The 23,072-nt window shown below is 43.2% G+C and overlaps 1 protein-coding gene across 2 annotated transcripts in view; it reads right to left on the reverse strand.

The window, feature by feature from the left end:
* Positions 1-23,072, reverse strand: part of AKR1D1 (aldo-keto reductase family 1 member D1) — a 146,201-nt gene that overhangs the window by 17,397 nt on the left and 105,732 nt on the right. For both annotated transcript variants that reach the window (XM_073330070.1, XM_073330061.1), the window contains exons 2-4: positions 14,703-14,870; positions 8,425-8,541; positions 2,773-2,850 (exon numbers count right to left, since the gene is read on the reverse strand). In XM_073330070.1, coding sequence (XP_073186171.1) covers positions 2,773-2,850; positions 8,425-8,541; positions 14,703-14,870 — 363 coding nt within the window. The remainder of the gene's footprint in view (positions 1-2,772; positions 2,851-8,424; positions 8,542-14,702; positions 14,871-23,072) is intronic.

The following is a 23,072-nucleotide window of genomic DNA, read 5'->3' on the forward strand; positions in this document are numbered from 1 at the left end:
CAGTAGACTCTACTCTTGTCTCCAACATCTGGGTACTGAATGTCCTGCTTGTCAGTTTTATTATCCTTTTCTGATTTAAATGAATAGGGGAATTAGGGAAGCAAAAGGCTCCATTTATTTTATGGCCTCTGGCTGGCCTCTTCTTGTCATATGATTTTCATCATTCAACAGTGAGGCAACAAGAATAGCCACAATCCTGGCTGCTGAAGCCACACTGAAACAATTAAATTACTCCAGGGAGGAGTTTAGCTGGCTGTATATAGACTGATCCTAATATTTACAGGCAGCGATGACCCCTTCTCAGCGGCAGCAGCTGGGTTTTTCCTGCCTATTGTTACTGAGGCTGTCATGTTACACTAGAGCCTTACAATAAGAAACAGATTGAGGGTAACAAGCTGCAGGGACTGAACAGAGAAAGTTTGACAGATGTTTTTCTTTCATGTTTAAGTGAATTTGACTTGTGAATCTGAGGAACTAACAGCACGGGCTCAGGCCAAGCATATCGTGAGCAGCTATTCTGGAAGTTACCCACACAACTGTGTTCCATGGAAGCACCCCCTCTCTTATTCCAGCCCTGGGAGCCCACCTCAGAATTTTGCCATTGTGTCCAAATCTTGACCAACAGCAGCTCATGCTAAGCCAGTGCAGGGCATCACTATGCAACTTTTGCCAGTGTAGATTCAATTTGGACATGTAGCACCCTGGGCTATTTCCGTCTCTTGAGGAGAGATGGCTGCTTGTGCTGAGTAAATTGTTAAAAGCCACATGGCTTATTCATAGATTCATAGATACTAAGGTCAGAAGGGACCATTATGATCATCTACTCTGACCTCCTGCACAACGCAGGTCACAGAATCTCACTCACCCACTCCTGTGAAAAACCTGTCACCTATGTCTGAGCTATTGAAGTCCTCAAATCGTGGTTTAAAGACTTCAAGGAGCAGAGAATCCTCCAGCAAGTGACCCGTGCCCCATGCTACAGAGGAAGGTGAAAAACCTCCAGGGCCTCTTCCAATCTGCCCTGGAGGAAAATTCCTTCCCGACCCCAAATATGGCGATCAGCTAAACCCTGAGCATATGGGCAAGATTCACCAGCCAGATACCCAAGAAGAATTCTCTGTAGTAACTCAGATCCCACCCCATCTAACATCCCATCACAGGCCATTGGGCCTATTTACCATGAATATTTAAAGATCAATTAATTTCCAAAATCATGTTATAGGATGTGCAAAAGTGAGGACTAGACTGAGATCCAGACTCCCTTTTACCTGTGGTGTAAGAAAAAAAGTGTGGTGTCTAGATGTGACTAAGGATGGGTTGTATATTGCCCTGTCCCCTTTACTTGAACCAAAGTTTCTACTTCTAAGTAAGGGCAGGTTTGAGATATTTAAAAGGTGGGAACCTTGAAAGGCACAGCCCATTGACAATTCAGAATTCAGCACCTCTATGCAGTTCTACTACCCTCTAAAGCAGTGGTTCTCAACCAGGGGTATGCATACCCCGGAGGGTACGCAGAGGTCTTCCAGGGGGTACAGCAACTCATCTACATATTTGCCTAGTTTTACAGTGTAGTTACATAAAAAGCAGTAGCCAAGTCAGTACAAACTAAAATTTCATACATACAATGACTTAATACTGCTCTATATACTATACACTGAAATGTAAGTACAATATTTATATTCCAATTGATTTATTATATGGTAAAAATGAGAAAGTAAGCAATTTTTCCATAATAGTGTGCTGTGACAATTCTGTATTTTTGTCTGATTTTGTAAGCAAGTAGTTTAAGTGAGGTGAAACTACTGAAAGGTGTACAGTAGTCTGGAAAGGTTGAGAGCCACTGTTCTAAAGTCCTCGTAATTAAAAGAAATGTTGAATACCCTTATGGTAACTTATACCCCAGAACAGAGGGAGAGTTATTTTTTGTGAGGCAACATAATTTTCTATCCTACCTTGAAACTACATCTTCTGTTACCAAGAAGGAGCTAGTCATATGTTACCAAGGACCACTATCTCCTCCATCTCTTTGAAAGTAGTAAGACTTGAAAGGCTACAACTGCAATGAACGTGGTGGTCTCTGAGAGCCCACAACAAACTAGTCGAACAGTTCCAGAAGCCCCAACTAATCCAAGACAAGTGCAATGTCTTGATCAGGGAGTGTGAAAAGGCATTTCTAAAAACATTTTTGGATACATCTACATGTAAATAAAGTCAGTTTCAGAGTAGCAGCCATGTTAGTCTGTATTTGCAAAAAGAAAAGGAGTACGTGGCACTTTAGCGACTAACCAATTTATCTGAGCAAAGCTTTCGTGGGCTACAGCTCACTTCATTGGATGCAAAGTGTGATTTTAGCACGTGTTGGCATATGTGCTAGCTTTCTTTTTGCTGGTAGTAAAGACATGTTGGCATTGGCTAGCAGCCCAAGACAGCCACCCATAGTCCTCAGCAGGCTCATACTGGGCTGCTAGCCCAAGCTGACATCTTCACTTTTGTTATCTGTATGAGCTAGATTAAAGCTATCACAGGCGCGCCTGTCTGCGCTAGTCACACCTTCATTTGCTGCATAGCTGTACCCTCAGAGTCTGCTTAATGCTGGTGGAATGAGACACCCCTGCACACAGAAGTCCCTTTATCCAGGGAGTCAGTAGCACGGTCAGTGGAAATGCAAGTTTACCTACATTGCCTTGTCAAGGTTCCTCAGCCAGAGTGCAGAGGAGCCACTTTCCCAGATGTGATGGCGTTTAAATGCATAGGAATGTTACAACTGCGTACCTCCCAAGTAGCACATAAGTTTGTCTCATGGTAGATATATTTTCCATTTTCATCTCTCGGGTAGATTGCATCTCCAGGCTGAAAGAACAAAGTCATAGTTTTCAGCTTCCACTACTCAGAACGGAGGTTTTACACATACTCTCTACATTTATCAGTGGACAAAAATCCAGAGGCTTTCTAAACACACCAAGTTCAAAAGGTTATTCATATTGCGCTTGCCACATCCTCCCTTCATCTACCAGCACTTTGATGCTATAATCATTAAGTGCACTTCCTGAAATATTCCCCTCATATGGCTATGCAGTAAAAAGTTCCATTTGATTTGTGCCATGATCCTGGAGGTTGCAAGAGGGGATGGCTTTCCGGAGTCTAATCGCCTATTTCCCAGATATTCCATTGTGGCAGCCAAACATTTCCACATGGCTAGACTATTGCAAAAGCCCAATTCCCCTCCAATGCTGCTTGCTTGTGCTATTTACCATTCAGGGACACTGAAGAGCAATGCAAGTTAAACATCTGATATTGCAAGACAATCTTGCAGGACCAACTCCCAGTGATGCTAATGAGAGTTGTATGCATTGGACACCTGGCAGGATGTGCCAAGAATCTTTCAGGATCATGCCCCAAGTTCTCCTATCTCCCTTGATACCCCAGAGAGCACTTTAAGGATGCTTGCAAGCATCCGTAGGCCTGGTACATAAGTGCACCACTTTCTCTCATTTGCTGATCAATTTGTTGCTACTACAGGCAGTATATTTTAAAATGTCAATCATTCATCGGATATTAGTTTCACTTTGTTTCCTTAAATGCCTTTTGTGGTGTCTGGTAGCTGATCTGACTTCAGATGGCCATAGTTCAAAAAGTGCGGGGTGACGTGTCGACAGGGTAATTCCTCAGGAATACGCAGCTGTGACTAATGTGCTCAGTGACTGGCGCCACCACATTCAACACATGCAACTGCAAGACATTTTAGGGTGAAAATGAACCTTAGTACAACAAAGCATCCTCACATTTCAGAGATTGGAGCATGAAGTGGAGTTAAGTGTAGGTTTTTTTGCCTCAAAAATGAGACCATTCCTTAAAGCAAGACCCAAGAGACAGGCCTATTACTATTATTAATTCTTACTATGTCTTATTAGAAGAACCTTGCACTGTCAGGAAAAAGTAAGATGGCATTTAGGTCTTTTCCATCTTAAATTGGGTGAGAGCGAGAGAAGAGTAGAGAGGGGTTTGGAGTTCTTTATGAACATGGGATCCTAGCCAAAACTTTTCAGGATTCTGCAACATCCTACTCCAAAATTTGGCGTCTTCTATAGGGATCATTACAAAGGTAAGGGTTGTTGCAAAGCAGGTGTGGACTTCCAGCCAACTCAGAGTTTATGGGTTGGATCTGGATCCAGGAGTTTGGTTTTAGGGCCATCTCTCATTAGATAGAAAGGGAATGTTTAACTTGGGATCACCTCCAAATTCCTTTGCTCCTAGTATTAATATTCTAGACAGCAAAGAAAAAGAAAGGCTCAAAGAAACAGCAAGATCCAGAGTGCCCTCCTGTGCATTTCCACAAGGTTTATAACATCCTTTATAACAACATCTACATGGAGCTGCTGTAGGAAGTTAAGATGCCAGTGTCTGAAAAACCCATAGTAGGCAGATGGTACTCCTCTCTACATTCCCTTGATCATTGATGCAAATAGGACCATCTCACAGCTACCTGCATTCCAGAGAAAGCATCTAGATGAAAGATCTGGCTGAATATGAACCAGACAAGATGGAGGCAATGCTGATGGGAAGAGGCAGACAGTTTGGAAAATGAAGCAATTGTGGTTACTAGACCTTCAGAGACTTCTTCCCATGAGTACAAGAAATGCTTTTTTCCACCTACAATTTGTCCATCTTAAATAGACCCGCCCACTCATTTCCAGAAGAAATAAGGTCTCGAGATCTCACTGCCTTCAGAGCTAAGGGTCAAACCCACTTTAACTTGGCAATAAAAAAGAAAGGTAGAGAGAAATGGCTATTTAACAATTCCTAGCCACTACTGCATCTGGGGAAGAAGGCAGGAAGTTAATCAAAATCAGCCAATGTACCTATCTATTTTCTCTTGGGATGCATTCAGATATAATGGTGATGGGAGACACTAGAAGAATCCACATATCAAGCCTTTCTGGATATATTCAGAACTCTTCCAGAGTGAATTTTTTTGTTTTACTCTCAGAACAAAGTCCTCCCAAAGAGCTATATGAAAAAAGTTTGCATCAGTAAAATCAGTAAAGAGATGAGTTTACAATTTTACAAGAGGCATGTTTGTGGATTTTGCCTCAAGCATCAATATTTTCACATATTCATGAAAGGCTCATTTTGCAGGTAAGATTTTTTGGCTGCAAGAAAGGAAGTCTCCTTCAACTAGCAAGCCTCTGTCTGGGGCAAAATATGAGTTTTTTGTAATGTGATGCCACTTTCTGTGGCAAATGTGTGCTGGCACAACTGTTACTATACAAAATACACAAATCTGTGTGCCAATTGATAGAGTACTATTAACACACAAATTTAAACTTAAATTTGAAGACGCTTTAGGGAGATTAAACAGCACCTAGCCCAACAATAGCTGTTGCAGATGGGGAGCGCTGGAAAGCTGTCCCAACAAATCCTGCCTTGTGTGTAGTTTTTGCAGAAACAACTGTTCCAGTTCCAAGAGATGCTTCCCAGATTTTGGTCCAGACATTGCTCCATACTTCACTGCATATTGTATTAGAAAGAAAGGGATTTTTCCCCTCCCCAAAGGGATGCATGAGTGGAGCTTCAGGACTGCAACTGAGAGCATCTTGGTGCAGGATTTAGGGAATCAGAAGTAGATTTATTAAAAGGCAGCTGTCAATATCTTTATTTTGTGGGACACTGACCTTCACCATATGGGAGAATGAACTATGGGAGGAAAGCAACAGGAGTAAAAGGAAACCGGAAATTCCAGATGGTGGGAACTATTTTCTAAAGTGCACCTAAAAGGGTTCCATACTAGAGCTTGCTTTACATAATCCTTAACATCTGAGGCCAATTACTCTTGTGTAAGGAACAGGATGCCACTTCTATAGGAGCGAAGGGAATGTAGGGCCTCTGAGTGAGTTCCATGTGTTGGTTTCTGATCTCTAGAGGTACTGGCATTTGAATGCACCAGTCACAGGAAGGCATGAGCTCTGAGAGTTGTCAGGAAACAAAAGACTCAGGTAGATTCCTTTCTTGGTGGAAGCAGTATTGTCCACTCAGAGCATTTAAAAGTGATCCAGCCTCCCCATCCCCCCTCAAATTATGAATGCCTTAGTTCTGTTTGGGTTTTTTATATTTGCCTTCCGGTTTAAGCCTCTGAGGAGCACTTGCATTGTGTTTTCAACTTTCTCTCTGAAACCATGAGGGCTAGTGATCTCCTTTTATAATCCTCCCAGCCCCTGAGATTGTTTAAGAGCTGGGGCTTCAAGAAAAAAAGCACCAAATCTCATGAGAGTGGTCATAAAATTGCAAGAGTTGGCAACACTGCAAGAAATTATACCAGTTCCTCAAACACCAGTGATCCCCAGAATGAGGGAACAAGAAGTCATGATTGTTTAAATTTCTGCCTCAGAGAACCCAAGTTTAGATGCTAGGTCTGTCCTCCTAAAGCTGTCTGTCTAGCTGACTGCCACAAACAAGCAGATATGCAAGATTTTGTGAAAATGGTTTGCACAATATCTTTAAATACTATGGAGACTCTCTAGTGGTTGGAACAAAGCTGGGAGTCAGAACGGTTTTATTCCCTAATTTTACCACTAATTCAGTGTTGCCTTGTAAGTCACTTAACTCCTGTTAATCTTCCCATCTGGCCATAAATGAATTTAGATTGGAAATTAAAAAGGTTTCCAACCATCAGAGGAGTTTGATTCTAGAACAACCTTCCAACAGGGGACAAGAAACTTAAGTGGTTTTAAGATGGAACTTACAAAAGGGGTTAAACAATGTGGTTGCCTTTAATAGCAGGGAATTGGACTCTATGACCCAGCCCATGCTCTATCTGGAAAATGGGGATAGTGCACTAGGCTCCTAAATGGCTTCATAGGCTATTACAGACTTCTATATCCTACTCCTGAGGGAATTCTGTCCCCTGCAGATTTCTTTGCTTCCCCGCAGAAAAATGACTTCCTGATGGGGAAGCAAAGGGAAGCCACTAGAATGGTCATGTGACTCTCCCCAGCAGTATGTTTCGGGTGCCCAGGGCAGCCGGCAAAGACGTAAATCACTGTGGGGCAGAAGGCAGGACTGGGGAAGACCAGGCTGGTGGCTCCTAGTCTGCACCGGGCTCAGGTGGTAGTCTAGGCATGGCTGGGCTGGGCTGGAGAAGACAGGACTTCCTCTTCCCCTGCACAGCATCTAGGGCCGGGTCAGACCCACCCCTAGATTTGTCCCCCAGCTACAGGAAGCTCTGCAAACTTTCCCCCTTACTGCACCCATTGCTCCTCAGCTGCGGGGGGAGGGATCCCTGTAAAGGGAGCTGCTCCCCCATCCACCCAACCCCCATGCATCCAGACCCCTCATACCCAGACCCTCACCCCACCCCGCACTCAGAACCCCACTGATGAGCCCCATTCCCCCTGCACTTGGACAACCCCGAGCTACCCGCATCTGGATACCCACCCCACCAAGCCCCAGCCAGTTGCACCTGGATCCCCACCCCACTGAGTCCCACTCCTCCAGCATCTGGACCCCCAACTGAGCCCTATCCCCCTCACACCCAGACACCCATCCCCCCAGCTGAGGCCCAACCACCTTCACCTGGACCCTCTGCAGAGTTCCATTACCATTGCACCCAAAAAACCCCAACAAACCACAGTGCATCCAGATCCCTTCTGCACCCAGATCCCCGACTGAGTCACTCACACCCAGATTGCCCCACACAGAACTCTCTCAACCCGCACCTGCATCCCTCCACACTAAGTCCCTCCACACTTTGTTCCTGCCTTGCTGAGCCTGCCTGCCCATACCTGGTGCACCTGGCATGGAGGGGCAGGGCCTGGGGTTTTTCTGGGGCAGGCGCGGTCCTTGCACTGTGTCAGGGTTGGGTGCAGCCTCATCACTGAGTCCGTGTCCTGGGGAGGGCGGGGGGGCGGGAGAGGGGGGAGAAGAGCTGCACAGTGATTTCCCACCTCTGTGCAGCCAGTGATCTGGACTCCCCAATGCCATGCTGGAGCCTCCACATTTATTTGACAAATAAAATTTCCAGAATTTTGCAGAAATTTAAAATACGATGCACAGAATTTTAATTTTTTTGGCATAGAATTTGTAATTTTTTGGTGCAGAGTGCCCTCAGGAGTAATATCCCCCCTCTGACCCCAGCTAAAGGAGCTCTCCTAGCACCAGTGCTGAAGGCCCATTTTATTCCACTTTACAATTTATGCTCTCTCTATTTGGCCTGGATACTCCATTTAACAAAGTTGATGTTATTGTGCTTTGTCTTCTTCAATGAAGAGCAATATGCACATGCAAAGAATGTCAAGCATTACATTGCCACCAAAGAACCACTTTTTTAAACAAAGAGTGGTCTGTAAGTTTGAAGAATTACTTGAGTCAGAGGACTTGGTTCACGCAGGCAGATATTGTGATAAGCATTAGGGCTACTTTTCTTTTTACCTTGAATGCCATTGGCAGCTCAATAATATAAAGATCAACATAATCCAGCCGCAGAATCTTGAGTGTCTTCTCCAAAGTTGGACGCACCAGCTCCGGTGGGTGACATGTATTCCATAACTAGGGGAGGGGAACAAAAAACATAAAACACTCTTGGTTCTAGTGAGATAAATAGAAATTCAGTTACTTGATTTCCCTACCTTTCTCCCCTTTAGATAGTACTACAGACTACATCGGGTTAGCACAGGATGTAAGTCAGTGCATTATTGGATTACTTACGTACACAAAAGGAGAAGCTCCGTTTTCCCCCCTAGGATGGATCAGCATAGAGAACTGACCAGAACCTTTACTCATAACTTAAACCTGTCCTGACCTAGATTTTAAACACAGCCACATACTTAAATGTAGACAACAACTTTCTACTTCCTGAATTTAGCTGGATGTTGGCAAGGGTCCTGTGATTGGAAAGGATTAGCTAAACGGGAAGGGAAGGTTTCAGAGAGGTGTCTCATGGTTAGGATAGTTCAAATACTTATCTAAGCCACAACTAGATTCTGAACCTTCTGAAGTTTGCTTATTCCCACTGGAGGGCTCCCCCTTCCCTCTCTAGCAAGAGGATCTACAAACAAACAAAAAAATTTTTTTTGAGCTGTGCACTTGTATTCATGCCCTGAAGTCTGCACATGGACAAAATTGCAGAGATTTGTGGCTTCAAGTAGAGATCACTGAGTATCTGTTCAGGGTTGAGCAAGTGACTTTGGAAACAAAAATGAACTCCCCAAATTTATCAAGTTTGGTTTATACTAGGGCTGTTGATTAATTGCAGTTATCTCATGTGATTAACTCAAAAAAATGAATCATGATTTAAAAAAATTAATTGTGATTAATCACAGTTTTAATCTCACGTTAAACAATAGAATACCAATTGAAATTTATTAAATATTTTGGATGTTTTTCTACATTTTCATATATATTGTATTCTGTGTTGTAATTGAAATCAAAGTGTATATTATTATTACAAATATTTGCACTGCAAAAATGATAAACAAAATATTTTTCAGTTCACCTCATACAAGTACTGTAGTGCAATCTCTTTGTTGTGAAAGTGCAACTTACAAAGGTAGATTTTTTTATAGCTGCACTCAAAAACAAAATGTAAAACTTCAGAGCCTACAAGTCCACTCAGTCCTACTTCTTGTTCAGACAATCGCTAAGACAAAAAAGTGTGTTTACATTTACAGGAGATAATGCTGCCCTCATCTTATTTACAATGTCACCAGAAAGTGAGAACAGATGTTCACATGACACTTTTGTAGCTGGCATTGCAAGGTATTTACATGCCAGATGTGCTAAACATTGATATTCCCCTTCATGCGTCGGCCACCATTCAGAGGACATGCTTCCATGCTGATGATGCTCGTTAAAAGAATAATGCGTTAATTAAATTTGTGACTGAACTTCTTGGGGGAAGAATTGTATGTCTCCTCTTCTGTTTTACCCACATTCTGCCATATATTTGATATTATAGCAGTCTCGGATGATAACCCAGCACTTGTTCATTTTAAGAACACTTTCACAGCAGATTTGACAAAACGCAAAGAAGGTTCTAATGTGAGATTTCTAAAGATAGCTACAGCACTCGACCCAAGGTTTACGAATCTGAAGTGCCTTCCAAAATCTGAGCGGGATGAGGTGTGGAGCATGCTTTCAGAAGTCTTAGAAGAGCAACATTCCGAAGTGGAAACTACAGAACCCGAACCACCAAAAAAGAAAATCAACCTTCTGCTGGTGGCATCTGACTCAGATGATGAAAATGAACATGCGTCGGTCTGCACTGCTTTGGATTGTTATCGAGCAGAACCCACCATCAGCATGGATGCATGTACCCTGGAATGGTGGTTGAAGCATGAAGGGACATATGAATCTTTACCGCATCTGGCATGTAAATATCTTGCGATGTCAGCTACAACAGTGCCATGCGAATGCCTGTTCTCACTTTCAGGTGACATTGTAAACAAGAAGCACAGCATTGACTCCTGCAAATGTAAACAAACTTGTTTGAGCAATTGGCTGAACAAAAATAGACTGAGTGGACTTGCAGGCTCTAAAATTTTACATTGTTCAAAAATAAAACAGGTTTTTTTTGTACGTAATTCTACATTTGTAAGTTCAGTTTTCATTACAAAGATTGCACTACAGTACTTGTATTAGGTGAATTGAAAAATACTATTTCTTTATATTTATTTTTGATTACAAGTAAAAAAACAAAAAGTGAGCACTGTACACTTTGTATTCTGTGTTGTAATTGAAATCAATATATTTGAAAATGTAGAAAACATCCAAAAAATGTAAATAAATGGTATTCTGTTATTGTTTAATAGTGCGATTAATCATGCAATTAATTTTTTAATTGCTTGACAGCCCTAGTATATACTGATTTTTCTTAAGTTTTCCAATTTCTGTGGTCAGTTTTGTCATGTTGAGGCTATGTCATGTGATCAAATGATATTATGAAGAAAGGACTAGGTAGGTTTGAGCGGAATCTTTGGTTTTCTGATGTGGCCAGAGCCACTGAGTCTCTGCATGATCTAGGGAAGTTTTTGTTTAAGGTAAGAACCTCACTGAAAGATAAATGCTGCATTGATGCTCCATAGGCATGAAGCAGATGTGGTTAGAGTGAAAACTGAACTAGGGCATTGTGTAAATAACAATTTCATAGGGGGCACAGAAATCATGAAAATGCCCCCATACTAGGATCTTTTAAATATTACCTTAGCTTACTGTGCAGTGCACATGCAGAGGAATTGAGTGCTGTGCACGCGTGTATGAAAAAGACCTAGCGGGGAAACAGAATGGATGGGTCTTTTTTTTTTTCTTTTTTAAGTCACAGGCACAAATGAAATTGACTAAAGTTTGCTGGTTAAGTTCATTCTGTGCAAATTGTGAAATTCAATACTTTGTCATTTACATGGTCATGAATTTTCTAAAACCACCCACATGATTTATATAGTCCCTAATTATGCTTGCTTCCTCCATTGAGGGATTATTCCCAGATGTCAATGATTTTAAAACCATCACTGTTCTTGGATTCCCATGTGTCAGTGGTGACCCAAGATACCCATCATCTGGTTAGCCTGAAGGCAGACCTTGCTGAAGCAGTGTTCCAGGTCTGTCTTCTCCCATCTGGGTTAACTGAAATTTGCTCTATTTAGGGCTATTCGTGAAGACCACACCAAAATTTAACTACCACCTGCCAGTGTAACCACCTGTGTTAACAGGGGCAGCTTGAGTTGAGCAGAGTATCTAGGCTTTGTACAGCACAAAGCCTTAAATCTGCTTTTGGAGGAAATTCAAGGTGTTTCTCAATCCTAAACGAGATGGGGAATTTTTGAATATAGGCAGCAGGGCATTTTTTTGGTAGAGAGCCTCGATTTTGGAACTTTCTTTTTAATATGCGGCTGGCCATTTTTAGGTTGCAGGATGTTTAATGGAAAACCTGCAGTTGCTATGGGGGTGAGCTCAGGACAAAGTCATTTTCAGCAGACACACAGTTACCCATGGGGTAATGGTGATGTGTTTTATCTTGCAACAGACCCACATGCCTTAGAGAGCCCTGAATAAAGACCTATCAGTGAGTAAGTGCCATGAATACAGCAGTTTTAAAAAGCTGCAGAGGCTTCAAAGAAAGGTGCTGTAGCAATGGTTGTGAACCCTGTTACCTTAGCTTAACTGGTGCCAAAAATATTAGGCGAGTTTCCTAACTGGTTTTCACAATTTGTAAAAGTGATTATCTACATCTGTGGATCAACGATCAGAAAGCTGCAAAGCAGCTGTGGCATTCTAGAACACCACATTCCCTGGAAATGTTACTTTTAGGCTTAATAAAAGAAAAATATCTGGGGTGAAAGACAACCATGAAAGCCTTAGTACATAAGCCAAAGACTGTTGGCAATTGATGGAAAGCCTCTGAAATCTTTGGATGCTTTGTCTGTGATCAACATGTTAACAGCAGGAGCCAAGCACAAATGTGGATTTCAGCTGGCAGATAGCGTATGACTTTGTAAAGTCATTATTCCAGAACAACTGAGCCTAGTCTTGTTAACCACTGCTGATGGGCTGGTGTGAGATTAGTATCATCAAAACATTTAAAGACTTACCTGAACTCCTGCAGTTGAGAAATTGCACAATAAAGCCAGGTTCTCCTGTGAAATTTCTAGTACTTGCTGGTTTGGGTCAAGTAAGAAACAAGCATAGCTCTTTCTCATGTGGTAGTAATAAGTGGCCTAGTGAACTTAACCACTGCATCTCTAATAATGCAAAGAATTAGGGTTGGTCAGCCATTATAGGCTACAAATTTGCCATTAGCTCAGTTTGTGCTTTAGGAAAAAAGAGGATCTGAGTTTGGGGGTGATGGCGGGGGGAGGGGAAATCACAGATGAAATAAAGATTTAATCTGAACCTTTGGGGTTAAATGTATATTTTGTTAAGTAGTGACCAGAGAACAGAACAGAAAGATAGCTGCAGTTGAGGAATTCCCACATATTGCATGTTATTGCATGTTATTGCAGCCAAGGTTTGAACCAGAATGCCTCTCTCTCTCTCTCTCTCTCTCTCTCTCTCTCTCTCTCTCTCAAAAAAAGCTACAGTCTAAATAGGATCAGGATCACAACCTCATTTCTGGGAACCACATGTTCCACTCTCCCTAAAGAGAAACTCTGTCCAACTGAACTTTGACTCAAGGACAAATACAAGACGTTTTGCCAATGGTTTGACAAAGTGCGTTTAATAGGCTGTCTAGGGGTTAGATCAGGTGATGGTGTTAGAACACTTTGAAAATTTCCTACCCAAATCTAGAAGCAAAGTGTTTTTCCAGCAAGAAATGCCAATTTGTTGAAACCAAAAACTTCCTGCAAGAAAGGGTCAGTTTTGCTGAATTCCCATTTTAAAAAATTGAGTCATTTCAAAATTGTCAGGTCCTGTTCTGACATTTTTGAAACGAGAAGTTTGAAATCACTTGAAAAATTTTGAGTGTGCTCAATACAAACTGCTTTGACCAACCTGATCCAGAGTTTAGATTTTTGATTAGTGAAAAACTTGTGACTGACTTTGCCCCAGTTTGGGGAAGAACTTGAAATCTTATTCCCCCCCTTGTAACAGGAAAACAGTTTCCCACCCAGCTGTATCTGTGACAGAAAGCAGTTAGCATAGACTAGTTGAAGCACAGGACTGGAAGTCTGTTCACAGCTTTGCCACCGACTTGCTCTCTAACCTCTGAGAACTCACTTAAGCCCTAAAACCATCTGAAGCTATGGCTCAGAATCCTAGTTTGTGGAATACTTAGCTCCTAGAATGGAAGCTGTTATGAAAGTAAACAGCTACAATTGTTCAGTACAAAACACTGAATGCATACTCTTTATGTATCTGAAATATTTATTTAACCAGTGTTTTGTGGTGCACATTTAATATTCACTGTACAGAGAAAGAAAAATGTGGGGAGCACTGTGTTAAGTGTGGTGGAGGATTTTATAACATGAAGCATCTGCCTGTAAAAAACTGACCCGAGCCTGCTAGCTTATTACACGCATAACTGAACTGGTACCACTTTTGTACCAATGACCTAAAGTTAAAGTTGAATCCCTTTACCAATACTTTGAAGTAAAGTTCTCCATTTTACTTCTTTGGAAGATCTTTAAAAAGTGTCAGATTTAAGATTTTAAACTTTGACTAGCTCATGACTCATTCTCAGGAGCCTTTCCCCGCTTGAAATCAAGCGCAAGACTACATCACCACAAGACAGTTTTCTGCATTGATCACTGAATTTCAGATATAAATCCCACAACAAAAGCTGGCTTTTATATGAAGGGTTTCTTGGAAATCCAGCTGTATGAGATGACTGTCAAAGTTTAACCTAAAATTATAGGGAGCATTTTTCTTTTTGGAAGCCCCCCATGTAGTTGCCAGATTTTCCTCTCATGTCCTTTCCCACTCCCTCCCTTCCCTGTAAATTCATTAAGTCTCTTTAAAACAATTAATTCAAGCAGTGGTGTTTGAAAAGGCCTGCAGTGGAAAATGTGCATGTACAATGCAAAGAAAGAGTCACGGTATAAGTTCCAAGAGGCTAACGATGGGCAAAACCTCAGGAGGTTGGGTTTGAAAAAGTACTGAAAAGTTTGGATGATTTAACTTGAAATTAAGGAAATGTACTACACGTCCAGCCCACCCGAACACCCACAAACATAAATCACAGGACTAAGAGTAAGTAGCCTGATGTAACTTCTCACTTTGCCACAATAGAAGATTTCTTCTCGTTTTACTTTTCCTTCTGCAATCTTCTCCCAGATGGCCTGTCCCACTTCATGCTCGTTGTAGTACACAAAGGCCCCATCAATATGGCGGTAACCAGCATCAATGGCAATCTTCACTGATTCTTCACAGGTACCTTTGGGAGTCTAATGGAGACAAGAGAAAGGTCGACATGGTTACAACTTTGTTCGTGCCCATCTGAGCAGCAATGGGACGGTGCTAATTCTGAATGAGTGGGAAGCACAAGTCAACATTTCACCTCCTAGTCTACAACGCACACAACTCTGTTCACATACTAGGCTCCTGGGAAAAAGCGAGGACTGAACTGCTGTGCTGTCCTAATAGAAATTAATTTAGATTTATGGAGACTTTAAGTCCCCCTTTTCCCTTTCTACCACTGAACGTAATAGAATTATGCTAAAAAGTTCTCCATGTGCACCCCTCTCCCACCCTAACTTTTCAAGGGTTGAAAAGTGACAGACAGAATTTAGTTTTTCCTTTTGCTACTACTTTTCCAAATTTGGACACGTTTTGAAGAGTTAGAGCAGAAAATGGAAGAGGAGTAAAAAGTGGAAAAGCCTTGGGACATGGTTTATTTTAATGCACTCCGTGGCAAAAAAGGAGAAAAAGAAAGTGAGTATTTTCAAAAAGCAAAACTAAAACATTTTAGATCAAGATGACCTCATTGTGAAGTTTCCTGTCAAATCAACACTTTCCCATAAGAAGTCATTTGACAAGACCTCATGGGAAAGTTTTTGGTTGAAGCACAGCTCGGTTGAAACAGATCAGAAATTGCCTGTGCGGCTAATAACCTTATTAGCAATTTATTGAGGCATGGGGAAGAGGAATTCGGACACTGCCTTGACCCTCCTCACTTTCACCAGCTCAGCACCATTGGAGTTGCTACATTTTACATGGGGGTGAGAGTAGGATTGGGCCCTGTTGGATTAGCATATTGCAGGTAGGCAGTGGCTTCATAGTCTGCCTAAGAACATTTGATTTTTTTTTTTAATAAGAAGGTCCTGACTGCTGCAGTCTAGAAATTAAAACTGAGGGAGAGACTGTATGGGATTGATATCTCCAAATGAAGAACATGCTAAGCCTTTGCTGTACTTTGGGTCTCATGTTGCCTTTCAGCAGCCATGCTGACTCACCCTAAAAAAAACAATAAATTTGGGTTTGTTTCAGAGCAGCTCAGCTCTTTGCCATGTACCAGCTTCGAGTTCAAGATGCACATCAGCCAAACCAAACAAGAAGTTCACTTAGTGGGAGAGTACAGTGTGGAAAGCAGAAGTAGAACCACAATCACCACATCTAAGATTATTACCAGCAGGAGAGTGAGTTTGTGTGGCGGGGGGGGGGGGGGGGGCGGAGGGTGAGAAAACCTGGATTTGTGCTGGAAATGGCCCAACTTGATGATCACTTTAGATAAGCTATTACCAGCAGGAGAGTGAGTTTGTGTGTGTATGGGGGTGGGGGTGGGGTGAGAAAACCTGGATTTGTGCTGGAAATGGCCCACCTTGATTATCATGCACATTGTAGGGAGAGTGGTCACTTTGGATAAGCTATTACCAGCAGGAGAGTGAGTTTGTGTGTGTGGTTTTTGGAGGGGGGTGAGGGAGTGAGAGAACCTGGATTTGTGCAGGAAATGGCCCACCTTGATTATCATACACATTGTGAAGAGAGTGGTCACTTTGGATGGGCTATCACCAGCAGGAGAGTGAGTTTGGGGGGGGGGGGGGTGAGAAAACCTGGATTTGTGCTGGAAATGGCCCAACTTGATGATCACTTTAGAAAAGCTATTACCAGCAGGACAGTGGGGTGGGAGGAGGTATTGTTTCATGGTCTCTGTGTGTATATAATGTCTTCTGCAGTTTCCACAGTATGCATCCGATGAAGTGAGCTGTAGCTCACGAAAGCTCATGCTCAAATAAATTGGTTAGTCTCTAAGGTGTCACAAGTACTCCTTTTCTTTTCACATCTAAGATGGTCACTGCAAGTAGCTTGATGCTACGGCTCGCTCTTGCCAGTGTCTTTGCTTATTGGAGGACTCACAGCAGGTATAGATACCATATTTCAAGTTCCCAAATAGAGGACACTGCTGGGGAACCCTACTCACAGGTCCTTGTAGTGACATAGTTTAACTTCACCTTTTGGAAGGTACTGATGCTATGTCTGTACAATGTAATATTTATATCCTTATCCAGAGCTCTCAACATGCCAGGGCTCACATGTATATCTAGGAAGGTACAAGAAAAAGGTAACTTTGTGATTCAGAAGGTATATTAAAACTATAAGCTTTTTTAAAATGCGGACTCAAATTTTAAAAAAAAGTCTGAGGGAAACTTAAGAGGCCAAATTTGTGTGTTTGGCCAGCCACCCATCCCATGTTGGGGAAAACGGAGTGCTATTTCATTCATTTAATAGGTACACCGAGGAGACAAACACTTGTTCAAATGCTTTCCTTCTTTCAGCAAGTGACCTTTCTGAAGGGACTTTCAGGCCCTGCCAAGGCCCTTTCCAAGTTGGCAGCATAGGCCATGCCAGAGTAACAAAGATCCTATCAGCTAAGACACCAAAGCTGAAGAGACCGAGTCACTGTCCTGCCACATTTTTAATCTGTTCATGATAGCTAAAAAGTTTTGGGTGCATCAAACATGGAGCAATGACAAACTCAAACACATACTGTATTTTGTGTGGTACCTAAACCTGCAGGGACAGGATTTAAGGAAACCATAAGGTGAAGGCCACATACCTGTAATTCTCATCCTTTGAAGGCATCTTATCTACTTAAGAGTTCGTTTCCATTTGTAGCTCAAGCCTCTCAGTCCTATCATCTTGGTATGTTTTCCGGGGAAGTGTTTTTTAACTTTCCATGTCTCTTTTAGAGTTTGTTTTATCATGCTCCCCATCACTGTTAGACAAATATTGCTAAAATAACAGGCATCTTTGCACTGTTTGGCCTGATAGAGGTGAAGGCCACCATCAAGTACACACCAGGTTGGCGCCAGTGCCTGGGGCAAGTTTCAGCACTTTGATGCATTCAGGGGCCAACTTCAGTATGCCACTCCTGGTGCGCTAGTGAATTGGAGCGATGATTAAGTTTCAGGAAATTCAGTGTATTCCTATGTGAAAGCATTAGTACTACTTCAGATTGAATCCATCCTGGCACTGTAGGTTTCAGGAAGCACTGGGAACAGCTATGGAATTTTTGGATGGAGTCAGTGATGCATCTTTGCTTGGGTGACCATCTCCATTTTGATCAGGAGGCCTGGAGACCCAGTATCCAGGGGCAGGTGAGGCCAGGAAACAGTGTCAATCACTGTGGCATTAGAGGCTAAAAAAGGGAGAAGGGATGTGAGGAAGTTTCCCGAAATCACAGCAAAGAGCAGTTTGGTAAGTTCGCAGCCTTAGCCATGGTCTACACTAGGAGTTGAGGTCGAATTTAGCAGCGTTAAATCGATTTAACCCTGCACCCGTCCACACGATGAAGCCCTTTTTTTCGACTTAAAGGGCTCTTAAAATCGATTTCCTTACTCCACCACTGACAAAAGTATTAGCACTGAAATCGGCCTTGCTGGGTCGAATTTGGGGTACTGTGGACGCAATTAGACGGTATTGGCCTCTGGGAGCTATCCCAGAGTGCTCTATTGTGACTGCTCTGGACAGCACTCTCAACTCAGATGCACTGGCCAGGTAGACAGGAAAAGGCCTGCAAACTTTTGAATTTCAATTTCCTGTTTGCATGGTCACCTGCAGCTTGCCACGCTGGCCAGAGCTCATCAGCAGAGGTGACCATGATGGAGTCCCAGAATTGCAAAAGAGCTCCAGCATGGACCGAACAGGAGGTACGGGATCTGATCGCTGTATGAGGAGAGGAATCCGTGCTATCAGAACTTCGTTCCAGTTTTCGAAATGCCAAAACATTTGTCAAAATCTCCCAGGGCATGAAGGACAGAGGTCATAACAGGGACCCGAAGCAGTGCCACGTGAAACTGAAGGAGCTGAGGCAAGCCTACCAGAAAACCAGAGAGGCAAACGGCTGCTCCGGGTCAGAGCCCCAAACATGCTGCTTCTATGATGAGCTGCATGCCATTTTAGGGGGTTCAGCCACCACTACCCCAGCCGCGTTGTTTGACTACTTCAATGGAGATGGAGGCAACACAGAAGCAGGTTTTGGGGACGAGGAAGATGATAATGAAGTTGTAGATAGCTCACAGCAAGCAAGCAGAGAAACCGGTTTTCCCAATAGCCAGGGATTGTTTCTCACCCTGGACCTGGAGCCAGTACCCCCCGAACCCACCCAAGGCTGCCTCCCGGACCCGCCAGGCAGAGAAGGGACCTCTGGTGAGTGTACCTTTTAAAATACTATACATGGTTTAAAAGCAAGCATGTTTAATGATTAATTTGCCCTGGCATTTGTGGCTCTCCTGGATGTACTCCCAAAGCCTTTGCAAAAGATTTCTGGGGAGGGTAGCCTTATTCCGTCCAACACGGTAGGACACTTTACCACAGTGCCAGTAGCATGTACTCGGGAATCATTGTAGAACAAAGCATTGCAGTGTATGTTCGCTGGCATTCAAAAAACATCCATTCTTTATCTCTCTGTGTTATCCTCAGGAGAGTGATATCATTCATCGTCACCTGGTTGAAATAGGGTGCTTTTCTTAAGGGGACATTCAGAGGTGTCCGTTCCTGCTGGGCTGTTTGCCTGTGGCTGAACAGAAATGTTCCCTGCTGTTAGCCACGGGGAGGGGTGAGGGGCTATCCACGTGATGGGGGGAGGCAAAATGCAACCTTGGAACGAAAGCACATGTGCTGTGTATGTAATGTTAACAGCAAGGTTTACCGTGAAAGAGTGTACCCATTGTTCTATAAAATATGTCTTTTTAAATACCACTGTCCCTTTTTTTTTCTCCACCAGCTGCATGTGTTTCAAGGATCACAGGATCTTCTCCTTCCCAGAGGCTAGTGAAGATTAGAAGGCAAAAAAAATGCACTCGTGAAGAAATGTTCTCTGAGCTCATGCTGTCCTCCCACACTGACAGAGCACAGACAAATGTGTGGAGGCAGACAATGTCAGAGTGCAGGAAAGCACAAAATGTCCGGGAGGAGAGGTTGTGGGCTGAAGAGAGTAAGTGGGGGGCTGAAGAGAGGGCTGAAGCTGAAAGGTGGTGGCAGCATGATGAGAGGAGGCAGGATTCAATGCTGAGGCTGCTGGAGGATCAAACTAATGCGCTCCAGTGTATGGTTGAGCTGCAGGAAAGGCAGCAGGAGCACAGACTGCCACTGCAGCCCCTGTATAACCAACCACCCTCCTCCCCAAGTTCCATAGCCTCCTCACCCAGATGCCCAAGAATACGGTGGGGTGGCCTCTGGCCACCCAGCCACTCCACCCCAGAGGATTGTCCAAGCAACAAAAGGCTGGCATTCAATAAGTTTTAAACTTTTAAAATGCTGTGTGTCCTTGTTCTTCTCTCCTCCACCACCCCTCCCGGCGTTTCTCTTCTCCATCACCCCTCCCAGGCTACGTTGGCAGTTATCCCCCTATTTGTGTGATGAATTAATAAAGAATGCATGAATGTGAAGCAACAATGACTTTATTGCCTCTGCAAGTGGTGATCGAAGGGAGGAGGGGAGGGTCCTTAGCTTACAGGGAAGTAGAGTGAACCAAGGGGCGGGGGGTTTCATCAAGGAGAAACAAACAGAACTGTCACACCGTAGCCTGGCCAGTCATGAAACTGGTCTTCAAAGCTTCTCTGATGCGCACCGCGCCCTTCTGTGCTCTTCTAATCGCCCTGGTGTCGGGCTGCGCGTACCCAGTGGCCAGGCGATTTGCCTCAACCTCCCACCCCACCATAAACGTCTCCCCCTTACTCTCACAGATATTGTGGAGCGCACAGCAAGCGGTAATAACAGTGGGAATATTGGTTTTGCTGAGGTCTCACCGAGTCAGTAAACTGCGCCAGCGCGCTTTTAAACTTCCAAATGCACATTCTACCACCATTCTGCACTTGCTCAGCCTGTAGTTGAACAGCTCCTGACTACTGTCCAGGCTGCCTGTGTACAGCTTCATGAGCCATGGCATTTAGGGGTAGGCTGGGTCCCCAAGGATAACTATAGGCATTTCAACATCCCCAACGGTTATTTTCTGGTCTGGGAATAAAGTCCCTTCCTTCAGCTTTTGAAACAGAACAGAGTTCCTGAAGATGCGAGCGTCATCTACCTTTCCTGGCCATCCCATGTTGATGTTGGTGAGCTTGAATGATAGATCTGTAAATCTTGATACAAATGTACTGGAGTTTTCTTTCAAGGACTGATCTCAGTCTTCAAAGGACTTCCAAGTTGAGGTCAGGAGGGCTTTTTCAAATTCAGTCTGGGGTAAGGCCAACTGCAAGAGGCTTATTTTAAAGATCTGGAAACACAGGAAGCCTCACACCAGACCAAATGAATGTTCTAGCCAGCCTAGTGTCCTAGCTAGAACAGCTGCCAGAGCTAGATGCTTCAGATGAAGGTGCAAGAAGTCCTAACATGGAGAGTTTCCTAGAGTGACAAGGTGGATGAAGTAGTTTTTTATTGGACCAATTCCTGTTGGAGAGAGAGACAAGCATTTGAGCCCCACACACAGCTCTTCTCCACGCTTGGGAAAAGTACTCCCAGTGTCACAGCTAAATACAAGATGGAACAGATTCAAAGGTAACATTCAAGGTGAAGTGGCCTGTTAACACTCCTGTAGTGATAGGACAAAAAGGGGAGGGGGTAGTGGGTTACAGATTGTTGTAATCTATAAATCCAGTGTCCTTATTAAAACCACGATTAATGGCTAGCAAAGTTATGAATTTAAGCTCCCAGGCTCATCTTTTGAAAATGTTGTGCAGGTTTCCTATGAGGACTGAGAGGACACATATAGCATAATTGCTTTATGAAAAGTATTCACCCACAGGAGATAGGGTGTTTTTGTCTTTTATCATTTTCCGGTGCAAGTTCAAGAGCACAGTGATTGTCTCTCTGGTTTCACCCACATAGTTGTTGTTGAGGCATTTATGCATTGGATGAGGTAAACCACATGTTGTGATAGGCACGTGCAGGACTGCTAGATCTTGAAATGTGCATTGTCAGGGTCTAAGACAGGAGCTGGGCTGGAACAAGTTGGGAGCAGGAGCTACCCAGTGATGGGCAAATGCTTTGAACAGTCACTGAACTGCTGCTGTTGCTGGGCTTAAGAGCTGGTCCACTGACTTCCCACTAATCAGGCAGCATACTACAGGCCAGCTGTGCTTGTTAGGTTGCCCATAGACTGGCTCTGCTGCCAAACCTGCTTCCAAACAGGTTGTCTTAGCCCCAGAGAATTGAATTAGTAACCCTGCTATGTTTTTTATTCTAGTACAACTGTGGAGGCGTATAGCTTATCCATGTGACTAATCCTTTTTTGGATCCTGCAATATTAAGCTTTTTGGCTTTGGTACATTGTGGCCAGGAGTTCCCCAGGACACTTGTGTTAAGTAGTATTTATAATTTTTAATTATGTTGCCTTTCAGTTTTGTTTGGTGATGCCTGTCCCTGTTTGAGAGATTATGCTGACTTTTTATAAGCATAACTGATAAAGTCTGCTCTATACTAGAGGTGCGCAAAGTATCACAAGGAAAGTTACCCTCAGAAAGCATGGTTTTGTCAAACTTCAGATTTTCCCCACACAGGGAACTGTCAGGTGAAGGTTTTTTTCTAGAACTGAAGAAAAATCCACTGTTTGCTTGAAACAAAACAACCTGGATCAGAAAATAGTTGAGATTTTCCCTTGACGAAAAAAGTTTTCAAACAGCTCCACTCAATACCATGTCTTGTTTTAGACACATCTACCGTGTCTCGTCTCTAAAGAAAGCATTCCTAAATCTTTTCAATATCTCCCCTCATGGAAGTAATATTCCAAGAAGAACAGTTAAGCTGTAGTGTAGCAATAGCCTAAATCAACATAAATTATGTCACTCAGGAGTGTAAATTAGCCACCTCCCTTCGTCCATGAGCAGCACCATTTATGTTGACTTAAGCACAGATGTTGGCAGGAGAACTTCTCCCACCGACATAGCTATTGCCTCTCACGGGGGGCTGGAGTAATTAAGCCAATGGGAAAGTGCTGTCCTGTCAGTTTAGAGAGGCTGCACAAAGCTTACAGCTGTGCCGCTGTAAGATCGCTAGTGTAGTCATAGCCTTAGTCTCTGAACTACTACGTTGTGGAGATACAGTAATCAGAATTCAGGTTTCCAGCTGAGGGCAAACCATAGCTGACAGTGGCAGATAATGGAAGCTGTATAATCTCATTCTTTGCCTCCTGAAACAGAGGTTTGCTTTTT

Source organism: Lepidochelys kempii, chromosome 1 (genome assembly GCF_965140265.1).
Source record: "Lepidochelys kempii isolate rLepKem1 chromosome 1, rLepKem1.hap2, whole genome shotgun sequence".
Lineage (NCBI taxonomy): Eukaryota > Metazoa > Chordata > Testudines > Cheloniidae > Lepidochelys > Lepidochelys kempii.